The sequence below is a fragment of the Bos indicus x Bos taurus genome, chromosome 6, assembly GCF_003369695.1.
Source record: "Bos indicus x Bos taurus breed Angus x Brahman F1 hybrid chromosome 6, Bos_hybrid_MaternalHap_v2.0, whole genome shotgun sequence".
Lineage (NCBI taxonomy): Eukaryota > Metazoa > Chordata > Mammalia > Artiodactyla > Bovidae > Bos > Bos indicus x Bos taurus.
The window spans coordinates 99,126,015-99,147,420 of record NC_040081.1 but is presented as its reverse complement, the minus strand read 5'-3'; the positions used below and the strand labels follow the sequence as shown (position 1 = coordinate 99,147,420).

The window sequence follows — 21,406 nt, the reverse complement described above, 5'->3', positions numbered from 1 at the left end:
TTTTACTTGCCAGATTACCAGTTTATTACAAAAGGTAACTCCAGAACAGCCAGTTGGAAGACAGGCAGACGGCAAGGTGGGGAGGGAAATGGAGCTCCACGCCTTCTCCGACTGGCTCTTCTCCCAGCACCTCCATGTGTCCACCAGTCCGGAAGCTCTCTAAAACCCATCAATTTTGCCTTTTTATGGAGCCTTCATTACATAGACATTAATTAAAGTCATTGGTCACTGGTGCTTGAACTCTTCTTCCCTGTAGGCTGTGGAGGAGCAGATTAGGTTAATTTCCAACCTTCCAATCACATGGTTGGTTCCCCTGGCAAGAGCCCATCAACCTAAATTCAAGCGTGATTGAAAAGGGCTCCTTATAATGAACAAATGGAGGACAAAATGGCACCCCAATCCAGTATTCTGGCCTGGGAAATCCCATGGACAGAGGAGCCTGGCAGGCTACAGTCCTTAGGGTCACAACAGTTGGACACAACACAAGTCAAGACATCAGCCTGCATGTTTGTCCCCACATGGAATGCTGGTCTTGAGAAATGAGAGAATGGCTGCTAAACCACCACCACCATCTTGAACAAAAAGACACATTTATGATGACTCTTATCACTTAGGAAATGCCAAGAGTTTGAGGATCTCTGTGCCTGAAATGGGACAAAGATTAAATATGTATTTCTTATTATAAATCACAGTATCACAGTTGCATAATGGTTAAGAACACTGTTCTCATTTTTTATATGACAGTGTGAGACTCAAAGGGTAAAGTAACTTCCCCATTTCATCTTACTCCTTACTCTGTGGCACGATGGAGGATGGGGCAACTTTGATGGTAATACAGCCACTGTTGGCACCCACCACATTCATATTGATAGCGCTGAATAATCAAAACCATTGACTTCAGTTACTGAGCTGTGAGTACCCCAGTCCAGTGTTAGTCACTCACTTGTGTCTGACTCTTTGCGACCCCATGGACTGTAGCCCGCCAAGCTCTTCTGTCCATCGGATTCTCCAGGCATGCATACTGGAGTGGGTTGCCATTCCCTTCTCCAGGGGATCTTCCAACCCAGGGATTGAACCCTGGTCTCCTGCATTGCAGGCAGATTCTTTACCATCTGAGCTATCAGAGAAGCCCAGTGTGAGTACCCCAGTGAATGGAAAAACATCCTCTCAGTTTCTAGGGGTGTTGCCTTTGTTTTAGCTTATTTCCCGATTTGTTGGCCTGTGTGTTTACCCCTGTTTGGTTTATGAGAGTTCTGGACCATCGGTATATCAAGTTTTAGAAGAGTAGTGAGTAACTTGTAGCAATGTCAGTGACGCTAACGTGTTGTCTCCTCTCCTATCCCCCTGGCAGCCTTGGCAATCAGAAGAAGAGGGGTCTTGGCTCCGGGAGTATCCTGTGACCCTGATGCAGTTCTTCAGATACTTGTATCACAATGTCCCAGACCTGGCCTCCATGTGGATGAACCCTGATTTCCTGTGTGCACTTGCAGCCACGGTCTTCCCCTTCAACATCCGCCCTTATTCAGAAATGGTAGGAAAAAGGGAGGAAAAGGTCAAAATTGGAATTAGTCTGCTCTAATTGTTAGCAGATTTTTTTCTTTTTGGCCAATCTTTTAAGCTTCTGACTAAGTTATAGTTTTGTAACTTTCTGCTCCACCTCTTGTATCATTATCTAGTGTCTGTCTCCAGACACATCCTTCTTCTGCTTCCCCTAAAATTTCAGCAGTGAACACTACTTCCTGTTGTTATTTACCATATTCTTGTAAGTCTCTCATGAGTGACTTTCCTCTTCGTGTAGCTGTTGATCTATTTCTTATTATATGTGACAATAGCTGTAGTGTTGTGAACTCAGATTACAGAGCTCTAATAGGACCAAATTTATTTCCACTTTATTTATTTATAAATCTCCTGGATTTAGTCTTTACACACTAATTACAGATTTGGTTGTGTTTATAAGAAATGAAATGCATGCCTGTCCTTTCTATTCAACTTTTTCCATTTTGTTCAACTGTTATTTTTCATATTTTGCACTAACTTAGTAGAAAGTTATTAGACTACTCATATATCATATGGGCTTCCCTGGTGGCTCAGACAGTAAAGAATCTGCCTGCAATGCAGAAGACCTAGGTTCTATCTCTGGGTCGGGAAGATCCCCTGGAGAAGGAAATGGCAACCCAGTCCAGTATTCTTGCCTGGAGAATCCCATAGACAGAAGAGCCTGGCAGGCTACAGTGGACTACAGTCATTGATACCGCAGAGTAGGACTTACAGAGCGGCTAATGCGTGTATCATATAGATACTTCTTTTGTCCTTTAAAACACACCCAAAAGACAGTTATTCATCCATGGGACTTCAGGATTTCATGATGTTTCCTCCTTTTTCTCCTACTTACTCTAGACCCTGGAATAAAGTACTTCCTCATACTAATTTCTTCTTCATGTAAAAAGATGAAATAAATACTCATGCTAAAAATTGTGGGAAGTTTTAGGAGAAAGACAAGTGTAGCACATGACCTTAATACTGTGGCTTGTTTATAACTTTAAAATCCACACTTTTGGTAACAACAGGATTTTAGTAATAGCGCAGTGTTTTTTCCTTGTCAGCATCTTATAATCTGTCTTCTTGACCTTTCTTTTTCTGTTGACTCAAAATTGGTACTAGTTTTGTTGTTGTTTTGTTTCATTTATTTGCTTGTTTTTTTAACCTAAAAAATAGATCAGCCCTTGGGTTCAATCATTAGTATGCCAGATCTTTATCTGAAATTCTGTAACACTTGGCTTCTCAGTAGGTATGTTTTATAATGTGCACATAAAATAGTCCTTCTCATTTTATTATTTAATTTATTTCAAGGGCAGTTATCCACAGTAGAGATAAAAATTCAGCATAAAGCAGTTATATGGTTAGCAGCCAGTCAGTAGCTTGATATTAGAAAGAATGTGTGTTGAGTAATCATGATCTATGGTGCCCGATTACCTCCCTGATAGGAGTATCTGAGTAAAGCCAAGTGAACTATGTGATGTGTTTAATAGCTTCGTAGGAGGTTAATGTTGAAGCAAAATGCTGTTGGTGCTACAGTTTGGTTTTTAGGAAATATGGAAGTAAAAATACCAAATGAATTTGAATGCGACTAGGGTACGTTTCCTCTTGATTTTATTAGGTGACTGATCTCGATGATGAAGTTGGATCTCCAGCTGAAGAATTTAAAGCCTTTGCAGCAGACACAGGGATGAACAGAAGCCAATCAGAGTACTGCAACGTGGGCGTCAAGACATACCTGACTAATCACCCAGCTAAGAAATTTGTTTTTGACTTCATGCGGGTCTTAATAATAGACAACCTCTGTCTTACACCTGCCAGCAAGCAGACTCCACTGATTGATCTTTTGTTGGAGGTAAAGACAAAGAGATGCATGTACACCTCTTAAATTGTTTTTATAGTGAGGGCATTAATAGCCAAGCAAGTTTTATGCCAAATACCTTTCAGATTTCTAATTCCTCTGGGTTGTAAAGGCAGAACATATCATGGGCTATGGGAATTTTTTAATCCCAAGTGTGCTAATGTATATACTATCGGTTTGTTTCTCTTCTTTCTGTTCCCCTTGGCATGTCCTTTTTTTCTTAAAGATTTTTTTTAATGTGGACAATTTTTAAAGTCTTACTGAATTTATAACAGTTTTGCTTCTGTTTTATGTTTTGGGTTTTTGATTGGAAGACATGTGGGGTCTTAGCTCCCTGACCAGGGATTGAACCCGCACCCTCTCCGATGGAAGGTGAAGTCTTAACCACTGCACTGCCAGCTAAGTCCCTGCATGTCCTTCATCCAGCCCTTTATTGCCCTTTCCCTAGACCAGGAATTGACAAACTTTTCCTGTGAGGGGCAAAATAGCAAATATTTTTAGATTTATGGGCTGTACAGTGTCTAACAATTACTTAACCTACCACTGCAGTTAGAAAAGCAGCCACAGGCAATACATAAATGAGTGAGCATAGCTGTGTTCCAATAAAACTTTATATACAAGAACTCACATAGGCTGAGTTTGGCCCAGGGACCCTAGTGTTCCAGCTGCTTCCCCCCTAGTCTCATACAGCAGCATCGTCTCCTCAGCTTGTTAACTCCCTACTTCAGTCTGTCTTATGTATCACTTCCGGTATTACTGCTTTTAGTGTCCTATGGGGCTTAAAACATGGTGCTCAATATGCACTTTTTAAATTTTTCCTCAAGGCAGAAAATGTGTAGGTTGCTTGGTATCTAAGCTCAGGCTGCTATAACAAACTACCCAAAACTGGGTGGCTTCAATGGCAGGCAGTTATTTCTCACAGTTCTGGTGACTGAGAAGTCTGACATAAGGCTGCCACCAGCTTGGTCAGGTCATGGTGAGGGCCCTCTTCCTGGCTGATCGACGGCTGCCCTGCTCTCACAGGGCAGAGGAAGAGCTCAGGTGGTTCTTCATCTTCTTATAAGGGTTTGAGTCCCCTCATGGGGGGATCCACCCTCATGGCCTTCCCAGAGCTTCCTGGGGGGCTTCTCAGGGCTTCCCAGGTGGTTCAGTGGTAAAGAATCTGCCTGCCAATGCAAGAGATACAGGAGACACGGGTTCACTCCCTGACTCTGAAGATCCCGTGGAGAAGGAAATGGCAACCCACTCCAGTATTTTTGCCTGGAGAATCCCCATGGACAGAGGAGCCTGGAGGGCTACAGTCCATGGGCTCGCAAAGAATCAGACATGACTTAGCAACTAATCATGCATGCATCATGGCTCATCTAAACCTAATTACCTCCAGAAAGCCCTACCTTATAATATCATCATATTGAGAGTTAGGGCATAACTTACGAATTTGAGGGGAGGGGACACAAACATTTAGTCCTTGCACTTGTTCATTCTCTTGATAAGAACTAGCTGATGTTTCAGAAAACAAACCCTAAGTGGCCACACTGCTGGCTCTAGAAGTTGACCATCCCTGAAAACCAAATGTTTCTCAAGGAGAAATTTAAAAATCACAGAAGGTAATCTAAGATACAATTAGTTGCTTATTCATTCATTCTTTTGGCCAGTGCATATTAAACATGGTCAAGCAGTACATGCAAGGGCTCTGAAAATAGTGTTTCGTGAAAGATTTCAGTGCAAAAGACTAACTGCTTTTCTCTCTGAAAAACTTCCTGCATGCTGCTGACAATTGTTGGACAACTGACCCTGCACTTTTCTTCTCCCTCTAGTGGTGAAGAGAAAACAGTTAATTTTTTATTTGAAACCTTAAAACTCCAGCAGATGTTTTATCTTATTCATGTAGAAATATCTCAGCTTGGTCTATTTAAAGAAATCACTAGTATAATTTAGATAACAGTCATGCTAAGCATTTTAACCAGGACCACAGTGTTTAATATTGGCAGGAAAATAATTGATTTCATCAATAATTCATGTGGACAAGCATGCCTGGTAGACCTTGTCCTCTTTGGAAACTAAAAATAAGAAAAGAGATGGCTATTATTTTAGTCCCTGAGGTAAGAATGTGAAGCATTTTATGCAAAATAAAATGTTTATCATGAAATAACAGAATAAAGTTCAGAAGAGGTATAAGAAAGCATAACTGAGCCAAAAATAAAATACATATATGTAGACGAAATCAGAGAAGGCAATGGCACCCCACTCCAGTACTCTTGCCTGGAAAATCCCATGGGCGGAGGAACCTGGTGTGCTACAGTCCATGGGGTCGCTAAGAGTCGGACACGACTGAGCGACTTCACTTTCACTTTTCACTTTCATGCATTGGAGAAGGAAATGGCAACCCACTCCAGTGTTCTGGCCTGGAGAATCCCAGGGACGGGGGAGCCTGGTGGGCTGCCATCTATGGGGTCGCACAGAGTCGGACACGACTGAAGTGACTTAGCAGCTTAGCAGCAGAGGAAATGGGGTAAGTGTGTATATCCAGTAATAACACTATCAGTCTTGTCAGTTCAGTTCAGTCATGTCCAACTTTTTGTAACCTCATGAACTGCCGCACACCAGGCCTCCCTGTCCATCACCAACTCCCAGGGCCTACCCAAACTCATGTCCATTGAGTCAGTGATGCCATCCAATCATCTCATCCTCTGTCGTCCCCGTCTCCTCCTGCCCTCAATCTTTCCCAACATCAGGGTCTTTTCAAGTGAGTCAGCTCTTTGCATCAAGTGGCCAAAGTATTGGAGCTTCAGCTTCAGCGTCAGCCCTTCAAATGAATATTCAGGACTGATTTCCTTTAGGATGGACTGGTTGGATCTCCTTGCAGTCCAAGGGACTCTCAAGAGTCTTCTCCAACACCACAGTTCAAAAGCCTCAATTCTTCAGCGCTCAGCTTTCTTGATAGTCCAATTCACATCCATACATGACTACTGGAAAAACCATAGCCTTGACTAGATGGACCTTTGATGGCAAAGTAATGTCTCTGCTTTTTAATATGCTGTCTAGGTTGGTCATAACTTTCCTTCCAAGGAGTAAGCATCTTTTAATTTCATGGCTGCAGTCACCATCTGCAGTGATTTTGGAGCCCAGAAAAATAAAGTCTGACACTGTTTCCACTGTTCCCCATCTATTTGCCATGAAGTGATAGGACCGGATGCCATGATCTTAGTTTTCTGAATGTTGAGCTTTAAGCCAACTTTTTCACTCTCTTTTACTTTCCTCAAGAGGCTCTTGAGTTCTTCTTCTCTTTCTGCCATAAGGGTGGTGTCATCTGCATATCTGAGGTTATTGATATTTCTCCCTGCAATCTTGATTCCAGCTTGTGCTTCATCCAGGCCAGCCTTTCTCATGATGTTCTCTGTGTGTCAGTCTTGTAGGAATCCTAATAGCTAACTATCAGTTGATAAATTATGTAATTGTCTCTTATTTTAGTTTTTCTGTATTTTTCAGTGAGGAAAGCTTGATATGACATGTATTAACTTCGAAGTAACATTCTCGTTATTGCGGTCACTAATTTGCCCTATAGTGGAATTGTATCTGATTGCATTAGGGTGTCATGGGTGGTAGGATGATGTTTTAGGAAGAACCAGAGAGTGTCAAGGTTGAATTTCCCAAATCGATCATTAGCTCCTTAAAGTTAGGGGCCAAGTTTCATGTGTCCTTTTATCTCTCACAAAATTAGCTCAGTGTCTTGATTTGTTCTTTAAGTAATTTTGAATCATTTAACTACAACTACATCCCTGGCCTTTCCCAAACAAGATACAATACTATCTAATAAAAGATATATACATTTGCTTTTAAAATACATGCTTTTAGGGACTTCCCTGGTGGTCTAGTGGCCAAAATTCTGTATTCCTAATGCAGGGGACCAAGGTTTGACTTGGTCATACGTAGAACTAGATCCCGTATGCCACAACTAAGACCTGACGCAGCCAAATAAATAAATTTTTTCTTTTAAAAAAGGCATAAGACCTTTACAGAGAAAAAATTATACTTCTTAAAATTTATGCCTCAAATCTAACACACACAGAACACACACAAAAAAAATAGTTGGTGAAAAGGATATTGCACTCCCTGTTTTCCTATAGTGTGAAAAAATAAAATTACAGTCATATGATTTTTAATGTTATGATTGTGAAGTCTTTATCTCTGAAGAAGTTCAAGAAGAGAATTATACTACACCCTTGCCATTTACCTTCATGGAAGAAGCGGTTTGAACCAACTGATTTTCAGTCTGATATGCTCATGCCAGGCTATTTTCAGTCTTAAGATTATTTGGGATTTTATCACAAGAGTATCTGCTTATTTCACTACATCTACAAAAGAACGTGTGACATTATCTCCTTTAGCAAATAAAAGATCTGCATTTATCTAGACTGGCCACAGTGTGAGTCAGGTCAAATACAAGGGAGGCAGTGTGGTGGTGTAGCAAAGCCCGGTTTGAATTCTGGCCCTGATGTTTATTATATAAACATTTTAATCTCACCAAGCCAAATTCACTCTCTGAAGAATGATATTATATACTATCTCCCCCAGGTGATTGCTGTGAGAGTTAAATAAATAATAGGTAAATCACCCAGCAAAACTATTTTGAGAAATTAAACATGCTGCTTTTAGCTGTGTAACCTTGACTCAGCTCAGTTCTCTTCATCCCTTCTAGTTTGCCCACCTTTAAAATAACATACGAGATTCCCAGGTGATTTGTGTACATGTTAACATTTAGGAAGCACTTCCTAATCTGCAAGCTGTATCCCGTGGGTCAAATCTAGCCTGCCTTTATAAATAAAGTTTTGTTGGAACACACATAAAGAATAGTATAAAAATAGAATCTGTCTCTGAGGATCATAGTGACAATTAAATAAGATGATCCGTTTAAGATTCATAACACAGCGCCTGGCACTTAAGACTTACTCAGAAACCAAGTGGCCTGTGTTGTCTTGTACCTGGGCCTCCAGCTGCTCTTCCCTGGCTCGTCTTCCCCAGTGTCCTCTGCTGTCACCACCAGGCATCTCGTGGAGAAAGTGGAAGTGTGAGTTGCTCAGTCGAGTTCAACTCTTTTGCAACCCCATGGACTGTAGCCTGCCAGGCTCCTCTATTCATGGAATTCTCCGGGCAAGAATATGGAGTGCATTGCCATGCTCTCCTCCAAGGGATCTTTCTCATCCAGGGATCAAACTCGAGCCTTGGGCATTGCAGACAGATTCTTTATTGTCTGAACCACCAGGTCTCATGGAGGGCCACAGGAATTTGTTGCATGTGGCCATGGAAGGAAAGTACCTGAGAACAGTCATGAAGTACCCATACAGACCTAAAAGAAAGAAAGAGAGTGAAGCGGAGTTCACTGCTTTCTGCTCCTGCCATCTTCTTAAAGCCCTCCCCATTCACATCAGAGTGAAAGGCATGTGACTGCAGAGCAGTAAACAAGCCCCACCCCAGCCCCATCCCCTGCAAAGTGGAAAAGTGGGCAGGCACTGTTATCAAATACCTGAGAGAAGAGAAGCCAGTGAAGAGGAACACTGCAGTCAGGATGACAAAGCTCAGGCTCCTCTGATGGCTCCAGCCCATTACAGAGACAGTACGGAACACTCAAGGCCTTCCTCCCCAAGCCACAGTGCTCTCAGCCGTGGGCCATAGATGCACGTGGGCTGTCTAGCCTGTGTCCAGGAAGATTCTGCCTGGCATCCCCAGGCCTCAGAAAGGGGGCTTTGATTCTTTGAAGACAGATGTTATTGGCTGGCTTTGTGTTTCCTCTGGGAAGATAGATCTGACAGCCAGAGGCCAGAGCAGACCACAGTGCTTATCCTCCCTTTGTTCTGCACTGAGCTCATCCTGGTTGTCTGGTGAGCCAACCAGGCTTATCTGGAAAACCACGACAGATCATAGCAGAGCTGCTCTTGTTGTACATCTGTTAACTTCAATTTGGAAATTTTCAGTAGGGCTGGAAGAGTAGGGCAAGTAAAGCAGTGAACTTTGGCATCAAAAAAACTGAGCTTTGAAACCTAGTTTTGACTTGAGCAACTGACTTAACCACTCTAAGCCTCAGTTACCTCATCTCAAAAGTGGAGATGATAGTATCTACTTCAAAAGGTTATTTTGCAGAATGAGATAAGGTACATAAAACTAAGCAGTGTCTGGCACATAATTGTGTTCAGTGAATTGTTTAAAAAAAAAATGGAGAGAACTATGCATGCACTCACAAAGTCTTAAGTCCTTTCAAAGTTAGGCTGCTGTGAGCCTCAGTTCGAGCTTGGAGGTTAGAGCCAAGAACAGAGTTGATTCTGGGTCATGATCACTCATGACACAGCTTCAGTGAGCAGACAATTAAATACCTTTTGGTGATTGTTTTCAGTTGCTCACCTGTGTTCAGTTCTTTGTGGCCCATGGACTGTAGCCCGCCAAGCTCCTCTGTCCATGGAATTTTCCAGGCAAGAATCCTGGAGTGGGTTAGCATTTCTTCCTCCAGGGTCAGATCCTCCTTCAGACCCGGGGATGGAACCTGTGTCTCTTATGTCCCCTGCATTTGCAGGTGGATTCTCTTCCACTTAGCGCCACCTGGAAAGCCCTAGTGGTAACTGAACCAGCCTTAAATCCTTATAGAATACTTTTTAATGAAGTAAAAATAAATACTGTTGACAGATCAAGCTACTTCTCTTTGTACTATGTTCCCTGTTTTACAGACTCCAAAACTTTCTCTTGTTAATTAAGGCTATATAAACTCTACTCACTCTTACTTTCTCATTAGCCACATTGAGTTGATTATAATCCTGAATAAGTATTGCTGACTTCAGGGGTATTAAAATCCTGCTGTGAATGGCCTCTAATCTGATTAAAAGATAGTCCTCATAGACTCATTTTCTGCTTATCACTTCAGTGTCTTTACTTCCCCTTCCCTCGGCAGGGGTCGAGTCTTCAAGGCCTCTCAGCCTGAGGAATGGGCTGGCCTTGGCCCCAGCTCGCCTGCTGTCTGTTCAGCTGCACAGGAAAATGGATTAAGATTAAAAACAACATGACATGACCTTCGCTTTTTCCCAGATTACTCTCTTGCCAAACCAAACTCCTAAGCACTAATATTCTTTTAACTGTTACTTGGCCCATATTTTGTTATTTTAAAACTGGATAAATGTGTTTTACCACAAAAACAGAGAAACATTTGTTAAAACTTTGGTTGGTTTTTGAATCCTTAGAATAATATCTTTGATCTGAATATAGAATTCCGATTTTAACTACTTTTTTAAAAAAACCTTTATTAGAATCACTTTGAAAATCAGAATAGAAAGAAACGGGTTTTTTCCCCCAATAGAGCATATTTTAATTTTAAATACATAAAGCAAAACAGTGTTCTGTAGCCCACTTTCGTGTCATGGTTATAAACATAGTCCCAGACCAGTCTGTGCAAGAAGAAATAGATTCTTTAATTTCATTGGCAAAGCATCACGCCTCTGCTTATAACTACAAATCCAGATCTCCTTTTAAGAAACAACTTCATGTCACTTTATTGAATGGTTCAATATCTACCTCCTGCCCAAAGCCAGCTACCAGGACTGACATTTGAGAGAATAACAAAAGGATCTCTCCTACCTTTCATCCCTGTGTTCCCCGAGCTTTGCCACCTCTCGGGTTAGAGTCCTGAAAGTTATGCACCTGGATTGTATCACCCTAACTACCTAGAGAAATGCCATCAGAGAACTATAGTTTAGCTTCATGCCCTAAGCTTTTATTCACAATAATTTTAAAAATCATCTTTGTACTATATAAAACCATTATCAAAGGTATTACCTATTGAGTTGTTCATTGTCCGCTTTATAAAAAAACCCACAGAGAACATTCTTTTCAGAACCATCTAGGAAAACATCCTTGCTGGCTAGTGTGGTTTTTTAAAAAAATATTTTATAGTTATTAAAAAGCTTTGTAAATCTTTTTTTCTCCTCCTTCTTGACCCTAGGAAGCTCTAAGCGAAATTGTGTGCTTAATTAATTTTTTATATAAATACTCCTGTCCCCATTGACTTCACCTTCTTAGTTACTAGATTCCTGAGCTTTTGTGTTTGTTTACATGGCCTTATGATTTATTTTACCTGTATATCGTTAAAAACTGCCTGATTTCTTTTGAAAGTGAGTTATAATAATAAATATGAAAATTTTATTAAATACTCAAAATGTTGAGAATACTGTTTTTGGAGGAATGGATTCAGAAGACAATATGCCTGTTCAATTTTTTTTTAATCTATGATCAGAAAAATAGAGTATACACATACATACCATCCCTCATGACATATTTTAATACTTACCAGTAGGGGCTTTTTTAAATATGACTATGGTAGTGTAACTATGGTTGAGCCTTACCTTCATTGAATTGGTTCTGTTTCTAATTCTAAAATTTATTACTTAGGCTTCTCCTGAGAGATCGACAAGAACGCAGCAAAAAGAATTTCAGACTTACATTTTGGATAGTGTGATGGATCATTTGCTTGCAGCTGATGTTTTACTGGGTAATATTATGTTATCTTCACTTTGTTCAAAAATACTGGTAATCACTTCCCTTCTTTATTTAAACTCCAAGTATACCACTGTTTTAACTTCATCTTTTTCCTTCTTTCCTGTGCATTTTCCCATCATATTGGTATTTTCCTTTGAACCTGGCCTTAATGATCAGCAACAGGGACTACTTAAGCTGCTTGTCCACTTTCGTACATTCAGAGGTGGCAGGAAGGGGACAAGGAAAGAGAAAAAAAGTGTTTTTAAAACCATATTATGTGAACAGGCTCTATTTTTATAAATTACCTAATACTTTAAAAAATTAACTTACTGTAGTATAGTTACAAACAAGCAAATTATAAAATGTAGCACTCTGTGAATGACCACCCAGACAACATGCCTCTGTAAGAACAAATGATAGAAATGCGCTACCAGCACCCGCAGAAACTCCCCTCTCCTTGACCCAATTACTAGTCTCTGAGTCACTGCCTCAACTTCTAAAACAGCAGATTCATTTCACCTGTCCTTGAACCTTATCCACACAGGATCACACAACATGTATTCTCTTTAGTCTGGCTTTTTACACTCAATACTGTGTTCATGAGATTTATCCACATAGTTGCATGTGGCAGGAGTCCATTCATTTTTGTGTAATGTCCTTTTATATGAATATATAAATTTATCCAATTTGTTGTTGATGGACATTCAGTAGTTTTTAGCTGGAGACAATTAGAAATAAAACTGCTATCAATGTTCTTTATATAGTATCAGTTTTACTACATGAAGACACACAATGAAAAGTTTTGCATCATGTAGTAATTTAGAGTTAGGCAGGAATAATAATTGCAAACAGTAAAAACTCCAAATTTCTAGAAAGGAGGGGCTTAATTCTCCTGGCTCCATTGGAGGCGGAGCCAGGAGGATTAGCCTTGAGGCAGTATGTACACAGCAGGCACACTCAAGACCCTGGGGCAGCTATGGAAGTGAAACAGTGCTGATAAGGATCCTGGAGGGGGCGAAAGGTACCCCTTGGCTATTCGTAATTCCTCTGGATCTCTCTTCCGCCAAAATTACTTCGTTGTGCTTAAAGGTATATTCAAAAAGAGAAAGTTTAGTGGTTTCCTTTATCCTTTATTAGTTACACAGTATCAATTTACAGCTAATAAACTGACAATTTTTCTCTCAAAGGGGGACCATCTATCACTGACTTTAAGTTGAAGAACTGTTTTCTTATCACAGACTGTCACAAGACAGAAAGTTCACAGTCTGCATCCAAAACATTTTTATCCTGCAGAAAGTATCTCTTTCAACATTTATCATGACTTCTGGCCATGAACATCATTTTCCTTCAAGTGGTCCATAAAGTTAGGAGTCTTATTTCTGATTATAGTAGGTGTACTCATTTTTCCTTCGCCTGACTTGTTTAAGGGTCTGGTCTCGGGCTGGTTGATATGCATTTTCTTAGACATTTTTTTTTCCTGTTGGAATTTAGGAGAAGATGCATCTCTTCCTATCACCAGTGGAGGAAGCTACCAGGTATTGGTGAACAATGTGTTTTATTTCACACAACGTGTGGTGGACAAGCTTTGGCAAGGCATGTTCAACAAAGAATCTAAACTTCTTATAGATTTTATAATTCAACTAATTGCACAGGTAATCCATTGTCATATTAGCTGTAGAGTACATGTTTTCCTATTGAGAAACTTTCCTCGGGTGTCAAAATTGTTGGAAATAATTGTAACTAATAAGATAATGAATGTTGACATTTAATGTGAAGCTCAGCTTATTAAAAGTGAATAAAACCTTTGTATCATAACCATTCCCCGTTACCTCCTGGCCTGGCATCCTCTTTCTCTCCAGCTATGGGCTTCTCACTGTCTTCCCCGCTGATACCACTCTTTGCTACACTCATAGCTGAATAACTTGCCTTTGGTTTAAAGACCTTATGTTAACAGGATTTGATAGATCTTTATAGTATGATGAAAGGCTTACAGAACATGAAGATTTGCTGTTAAAGGAGTATTCTCTTCTTGCAGTTGAATCTGCACAAAGTCCACTGGAGCCCTGTTTCTTTGAAAATGTCATTTTACTGCCTGTCTGGGGTGCCTTTGCCTGGTTTGGCACAAGCGACAAATCTCATTCAACACGATGTAGCACGTAGGAAAGACCCTTGTCATGTGTTGTTGGCATGTGGTGCAGAGGTTCTTTCATGTCACCTGAGAATTTAAGAATAAACTTGTATGTAAGTCAGAGAAAAGTTCTCAAGTAAGATGAAAGTAGAACATCAAACAAAGTTTTTACTAATGTTTTAGGTCATTTTTGTGTGTAATTTTGAGTAGATGCCGATCACCCTGCCAGAACTTGTGGGTAGGAGATGCTATCTGGCTGGCACTTCTTCGTTTTCTCAGGGAGGCTGCTTCACTCCCAGGAAGGCTGGCAGCTCTCCTCACCAGGAGGTCTATTTACACATAGCACTCATCTCCTGACATCACATTTATGTGTCTCTTGGGCTCAGAACCTAGTAATAGCAAGTGCTTTGTATTTTTATGTTAATAACTCGGCACCCCAGTACTTAGCATGGCGTCTGGTACACAGTAAATCTAATAAATGTTCATGTGTGAATGCTAAGCAGGGTTTTGGGGTTCGTTTTTGTTTTTCCCATTTTACTAAGTAAAGTATCTCATTTCTCTAGTCAAAGAGAAGATCCCAGGGGTTGTCACTGGATGCAGTCTATCACTGCCTCAACAGGACCATCCTGTACCAGTTCTCCCGGGCGCACAAAACCGTCCCGCAGCAAGTAGCCCTTCTTGACTCTCTCAGGGTCCTGACTGTCAACAGGAACTTGATCCTGGGCCCCGGAAACCACGACCAAGAATTCATCAGCTGTCTGGCTCACTGCCTCATTAACCTGCATGTTGGGAGGTAACTTTTAGGTTCAGTTTAAACTGGTCTTTATTTTATTAATACTTCTTTGATGATAACATTTCTTTTCTCTGTAATCTCAGTTTTACTTAAAATTTCATGAGAAGGTAAAAAACAAAATTTTTGCAATGAGATAATGATTTTTTTTTGCTTTAATTTCCTTTTTCTTTTTGTTCATCATGTGTCATATATACTTTTAAAAAGATTGTTTACTTTAAAGTAATTTAGATACACGCTGTCAGAGGTGAAGAGGAGTAAAAGGATAGGAATGCAGTAAATAAATGCAATATGGGTAAAATTAGTGTTTTTCCATTGATTGTTTTGACGGATATTTGTTTGGTGTCTTCCGGGGGCCAGACACTGAGTTAGGGACTGGGAAGAAATATGAGTAAGTCAGATCCTGTGGCAGGTCTTGGAGCTCGCAGTCTAGGAGGGAGGACCAGTAACTAAGCACAGCCAGTCAGATGTGCTAAGTGCTCTGCTAGAAGCGCGGTGCTCAGGGAGAAAGCATGTGCCAGGTGGCCTCTGCCTGGGAGAGACACCTGCTGAGTTACAGCGTGAACCTGGCTGAGGAGGAAGTTACCGTCCCAAGAAAACCAGGAAAAGTGGTATCAGAAGAAAGCGTTCACCTGCGTGATTTCCCAGAGGGAAAAAGAATACAATGCATAGGAAACTGCGCATATTCCACTGCTGCTGGAGCACGGAGTGGTGACATAGAGATGGGAGAGGGAGCACAGACATATGAGGAAAATGTTCATAAGTGAACTTTTGGCAATTTTTAGGTAAAAATTGTAATAGTCATCAAAAAGCATCTGAAATAATATGTTCATCTTAATGCTGTAATTTAATTTAATTACATTTAGTCCAGTGGATTTGTGATATCACTCCTTAAAAATGACATTTCTGTGATAAATTAGAAGTTCTGTTTTGTGAGTCTGCCCAATGTCTGTCTGCCATTAATGGAACTTTGTGACAGAGCCAGCATTCACTGGTGTCTGCAGAGTAATAGTCATTACAGTTTGCAGCTACAATAATTTCCTTCATAGAATTTAAACTGCCTGGAATTTTCTAGCAATGTGGATGGATTTGGACTGGAAGCAGAAGCCCGCATGACTACATGGCATATTATGATCCCCTCGGACATTGAACCAGATGGTGGTTACAGCCAAGATATTAGTGAAGGTAATTGTCTCAACTTCCCCCCCACACCTTTCTCTCCACTCATTTCTGACAAGCTTATTAACCAGAAATGTATTAATACATCTTTTGTTACCCAAACATTATTGACCAGAGATGTTTCGGTATTCACTTACATAACAAATCACTGGCCACAGGCGTTAGTTTCTGCAAAAATCCCCTGGTCGATAATGTGTTAAGATATAGCCAAAAAAACTAACTTTCAGAAACTGCCAACATTGACAATCTGTCTCCCCTAGGGCATACCTGAGCATATACCAATACACCCACCAACATACACTGACATGCTGGCTGTGTATGTCCTTATGCTGGGATGGGTAAACCACTAACCACTGACAACACTTGCCCTCCACGTTTCATAGTAACACTGGAAAACTTGGTGATACATTTGTACAAGTAGTAACACAAACACTAAACTGGTGCTTATCATTAAGAGAGCCAGCTCTTGGTAGTATTAGGCCAATCACCGTAGAGGCAGATACTGCTTGAGACAAGTTGTCAGTACTACCATTTTTATTCTTTCTTTTTTAATCTAGTTCTCCCACTGATTTTGTTAAGTTCCATGCATTGAAGTCTTCGGGTGGACTGATTTCTAATTTCCAACAATGTTCAGTTGAAAAGATTAGATAATTACAGAAGTGTTTGTTTCTCCAGCAATATATAGTGTGGTCGTTCTACATATGATTTTATCCTTTGTCCAGTTCGTATTCTTTCATTCATTTAAGCATTAATTTGTTCTGTTATTTCACTAAAATTTCTTGAATCCCAAGAAATTGGGATTGTTTCCTCCCAAGGAACTAAGTCTAGAAAACTGGTCCCCAAAGTGAAGGGCTCAGACTAGAAACATTGGCATCATTTGGGAACTTGTTGGAAAAGCAGATTCTCTGGTCTGACTCAGATCTGCTGAGTACTCAGTACTCAGATACTCTGGAAGGTGGAGACCAGCAATCTGTTTTAACAAACTCCCAAGTGATCCTGCTGCTTGCCAGATATTGACTGGTCTAGAGCAGTAGTCCAAAGTAAGATGGAATTTAATAGTAAAAATTCTAAAAAAGTTTATCATTTCTTTCCTTTTGCAAACTATTCAAGAACAGTTAACTTATTAGTGAGCGTACTTAAATATTGAATTGTCCAAAAAGTTTGTTCAGGTTTTCCCATAGGATAGTATGGAAAAACCCAAGGGAAATTTTTAGCCAACCCAATATTTAGATCTAAAATTTACTTTTAAGTGAGGAGTATATTCTTTTCTTTCAATATAAGCTAGATAATAAAATGTATATGTGATTTCCAGTTTTATAAATTAAAATGCACTCTTTTTGCTTGAATAGAAAGTTACTTTAAATTTTCCAAGTAGCCAGCCACGTTTTTGGTTATCTGAATAATCATTTTCTTTCTTTCTTTTTAACTGAGCTGGCTATAATGTGAAGCTTTTTTTTTTTTTTTTTTGGATGATTAAGTACTGTACATCTAAGTTGAAATTCTTAGATGTAAAACAATTAAAAAAATACTAACTACCTTTGTATTATTTTTGATCACTTGCTGTTTTTCATTTCCTAGGGCGTCAGCTTCTCATAAAAGCTGTCAACAGAGTTTGGACGGAATTAATTCATAGTAAGAAACAAGTCTTGGAGGAGCTTTTCAAAGTCACTCTACCCGTGAATGAAAGAGGCCACGTGGACATAGCTATAGCAAGGCCGCTCATCGAAGAAGCTAGTTTGAAGTGCTGGCAGAATCATCTAGGTAAGAACGTTTACAGATACCATGTGGCCAAGAGACTTAAACATGACTGTCCTATATGGGTGCCCTTTAGATATGAAATTAAAACTTTCCCCAAAGGATATTATGATGGCAGTAGAAATGAAAATCAATACAGTATAGACCATTCTAGAATGATTATATTGTATCAGGCTTCCCTTGAGGCTCAGCTGGTAAAAAATCCACCTGCAATGCGGAAGACCTGGGTTTGATCCCTGGGTTGGGAAGATCCCCTGGAGAAGGGAAAGGCTACCCACTCCAGTATTCTGGCCTGGAGAATTCCATGGGGTTGCAAAGAGTTGGACACTACTGAGCACTTTCACTTTCAGAATGATTATACTGAAATTAAGCTTTTCTTCTTAGATTTTTTTTTTTTTAATCTGAGATGTGTTATACATCGAGGTATCTATGAGCATGGTAAATAATATATTGCTCACAACTTCAGTATGGTCATCATCTTGGCTACGACTCCATATCCCTTATCTATAATTCTAAAGCGCCAAAACCCTAAAAATCCAAAATGTTGTTATTAATTTGATGTCAGAACTCACTTGGTGGCAAAACCTAACCTATCTTTGTTTCTCCTACTAGGCATGAATATTCATACATTTTGTTGCAGAAATATTAGTTATTATTTTATTCATTATGGTTTAATACTCTAGATCCTCAGATGGTATTGTATAACATATAGTATACATACCGTATCACCTTTTTAAAATCCAGAACTTTTTAAATTCCAAAGTATACACAACACCATGGACTCTAGGTAGGGCATTGTGAATTGTTATTAACAAAGAAATTGATGACAGTTAAAATAAATTTGCATAGCATTGCAGAGCTATGAGTTTTCACCCAAATGTGAGTCCAGCCAGTACAATAATTATTAAGCAGGTATCCTTACACAAGATAAGTAAATGTTGTATCTAAGACAGCATTTACAGATGCTTTTGATAACTACAGAAATGTGCTTTGTAACTATGATGAGAAAGTATTAAAAGTAAGGCGAGTAAATACATGGAAAAATTGTAAAATACTCTTAATTTTAATTCTGTAGCCCATGAAAAGAAGTGCATAAGTCGAGGAGAAGCTTTAATGCCCACCACACAATCCAAATTGTCCCGTGTCAGCAGTGGCTTTGGTCTTTCCAAGTTAACGGGATCAAGAAGGAATCGAAAGGAAAGCGGGCTTCATAAACACAGCCTTTCCACCCAGGTACATCGTTTAGTTTTATTAATGATATTAGAACTTTGTATTTCAAGGTTTAGTTACAGTGTTTTATATAATACACTTAACAAATACAAGCATATGATTTGAATTGACACTCTACATTTTTGCTTTCGGACAGAGATAACTCTGGTTATGGGGTCTTCTCCCATTTTATTATGGTACAGTTGCACTATGAATGTTGTGTATTTGATCCATGTCATGAATGAATATAAGATGAGATTTCAGATATTGATATATGATCAGACTATAGTTTTTCCCAATTTTTTCAAGCATTCAATAGTTCTATTATTAATAGTTATATAAATTTTAAATCAATAACAAAATGACTTTTAAAATAATTTTATTATACACACCAATTTTTTATTTTTATTTTTTGACCCCTCCACGTCCAGCATTAATTTCTTCCTCCTCATACTCTTTGCCATCTCAGAATCTCAGTGGCAGCAGTGAAAAGCATCTGGGAGAAACCATGTATACGAGTCATTCCATGTGTCAGGTTGGGCTCCCTAGCAAGCGCATTCTGAGAGAGGGTTTAGTATGCAAGCTGCTTATTAGGGGTGCCCTTGATATTTGTGGAGAAGGCGATGGCACCCCACTCCAGTACTCTTGCCTGGAAAATCCCATGGACGGGGGAGCCTGGTGGGCTGCAGTCCATGGGGTCGCTAAGAGTCGGACACAACTGAGTGACTTCACTTCCACTTTCACTTTGATATTTGTGGTAGGGATAAAAACGAGGCAGGACTGCTTATGGGGAAATGTCAGGGTACAGTGCAGGTCTGGCGACAGACCAGGTAGACCCAAGTGGAGCCTTGGTACCAAAGTGACCTGGCGGAGTTGTACTGAGCTGAAATGGCTCAGCCCGCTTGCCCCCAAATCAGGCAGTGATTGTGGGGTACACGGCAGCTCTCTGCAGCTGAGATGATCCCTGAAGTACGGACAGCACACCCAGAAGCTGTGGCAGTGAGCCCTTCCTTGAAGGGGCAGTAGGGGTTGGGGTGTTGGGATCTGAGTCCATCACATAAGCCTCCATCAGATTCATCAGATAATTCATCCTTCACAGTTTTTTGTGAGATATTTGAGATGTTGTTGTGATGCCTTTAATAGAATTTTAACTAACTGCCTTATTGCAAGGCTAGTTAACATTTTCTTTTTCAGAAAATCCATGAAATATTAAGACTCTTTTCCCACCCATTATTAGGAGATTTCTCAGTGGATGTTTACACACATCGCTGTTGTTCGTGACTTGGTAGACACACAATATAAGGAATACCAGGAGGTAAGAGTCATAACCATAATAATGGTTTGTTTTGCATTTCTCAAGTGAGAAAAGACTGTTCCCCTTGTTATCTTCCTCCTGCTTTTAAGAGTAAGTTGCTGAACTGCATTCATAATCAAAGGTGATGTTTTTAGTTATTCCTGGCAACAGCTACTTTGGCCATTGGTTTTAAGACAGAAAGAGTGGAAGTTCCTTTGGGCAAACTGCATTAAAAAGTGACAGACTGGAGATCAGCACAGCTGAACTCTAATAACATTCATGACCATCATATTTCATGTGTTTGTTCCTAATAAAAATTAAAATGTCAGAAGATCCCTTTTTCAGACTTAATACAGAGATTATAAACATGTGCATCAAAGTCTCTGAGAAGTCTCTTAAAATTCTAAAAAATTAAAACAAAGTTTTTTTTTTATTATTACAAGTTCTTAGTAATTTTGTCAATAAAAACTTCAGTGAAATCTTGATTAATTCATAGTTACTCGACATTGTATCCTAAATATTTCCATGGCAGCTAAATTATATGCATTAAGGATTTCTGAATGATAAGCTGCTAATATTTTATGGGCATGATACTAGATACTTAGTTATTACAGGTGATTTCCTCCCGTCAGGAACACATAACTACTATTACAGTATCATATAACATCAAGATGACTTCTTCAATAACCATTAGGGTTAGTTATATAAAGAGATCTTTATTCCTAGACTTTAAAAGTATATGCTTATATTTCATGAATCATTAGATAAAGTTAGTCATAAGCATCTACTATTGAAATGTTACACATTTTGGCATTTGACAATAGCAAGAAGTTATTCCACAAGTCGTAAGTTTCCCTTGCAGTAAGTTGATTTGAATTTCTCCCAGTGGCCAAGTAAAAATGATTATCCTTTTCTTTTTATATAAATGTTAAGTTCCCTATCAGAACTGCACGTGTATATTCTTTACCTAAAAGTATTGGAAATGTTACGGAGATCAGCAGGTATCTAGTGTGTTGGCAATATTTCTTGACCTGGCTTTGTAGATTTTCTTTTATTCTTGTTCTGGTAACTGCTTTACAGTCTAGGGTAGGGAAGGGGATTCAACCTTAAATTCATGTCTTTTTTATCTCTCATGGGACA

At 39.6% G+C, this 21,406-nt stretch overlaps 1 protein-coding gene across 3 annotated transcripts in view; it reads left to right on the top strand.

Annotated features, from left to right (window-relative positions):
• WDFY3 (WD repeat and FYVE domain containing 3) overlaps positions 1–21,406 on the top strand; it is a 283,520-nt gene that overhangs the window by 199,638 nt on the left and 62,476 nt on the right. For all 3 annotated transcript variants that reach the window (XM_027544940.1, XM_027544939.1, XM_027544938.1), the window contains 9 exons: positions 1,352–1,531; positions 3,158–3,391; positions 11,825–11,924; positions 13,403–13,563; positions 14,603–14,832; positions 15,905–16,014; positions 17,587–17,769; positions 18,839–18,996; positions 20,210–20,287. In XM_027544940.1, coding sequence (XP_027400741.1) covers positions 1,352–1,531; positions 3,158–3,391; positions 11,825–11,924; positions 13,403–13,563; positions 14,603–14,832; positions 15,905–16,014; positions 17,587–17,769; positions 18,839–18,996; positions 20,210–20,287 — 1,434 coding nt within the window. The remainder of the gene's footprint in view (positions 1–1,351; positions 1,532–3,157; positions 3,392–11,824; positions 11,925–13,402; positions 13,564–14,602; positions 14,833–15,904; positions 16,015–17,586; positions 17,770–18,838; positions 18,997–20,209; positions 20,288–21,406) is intronic.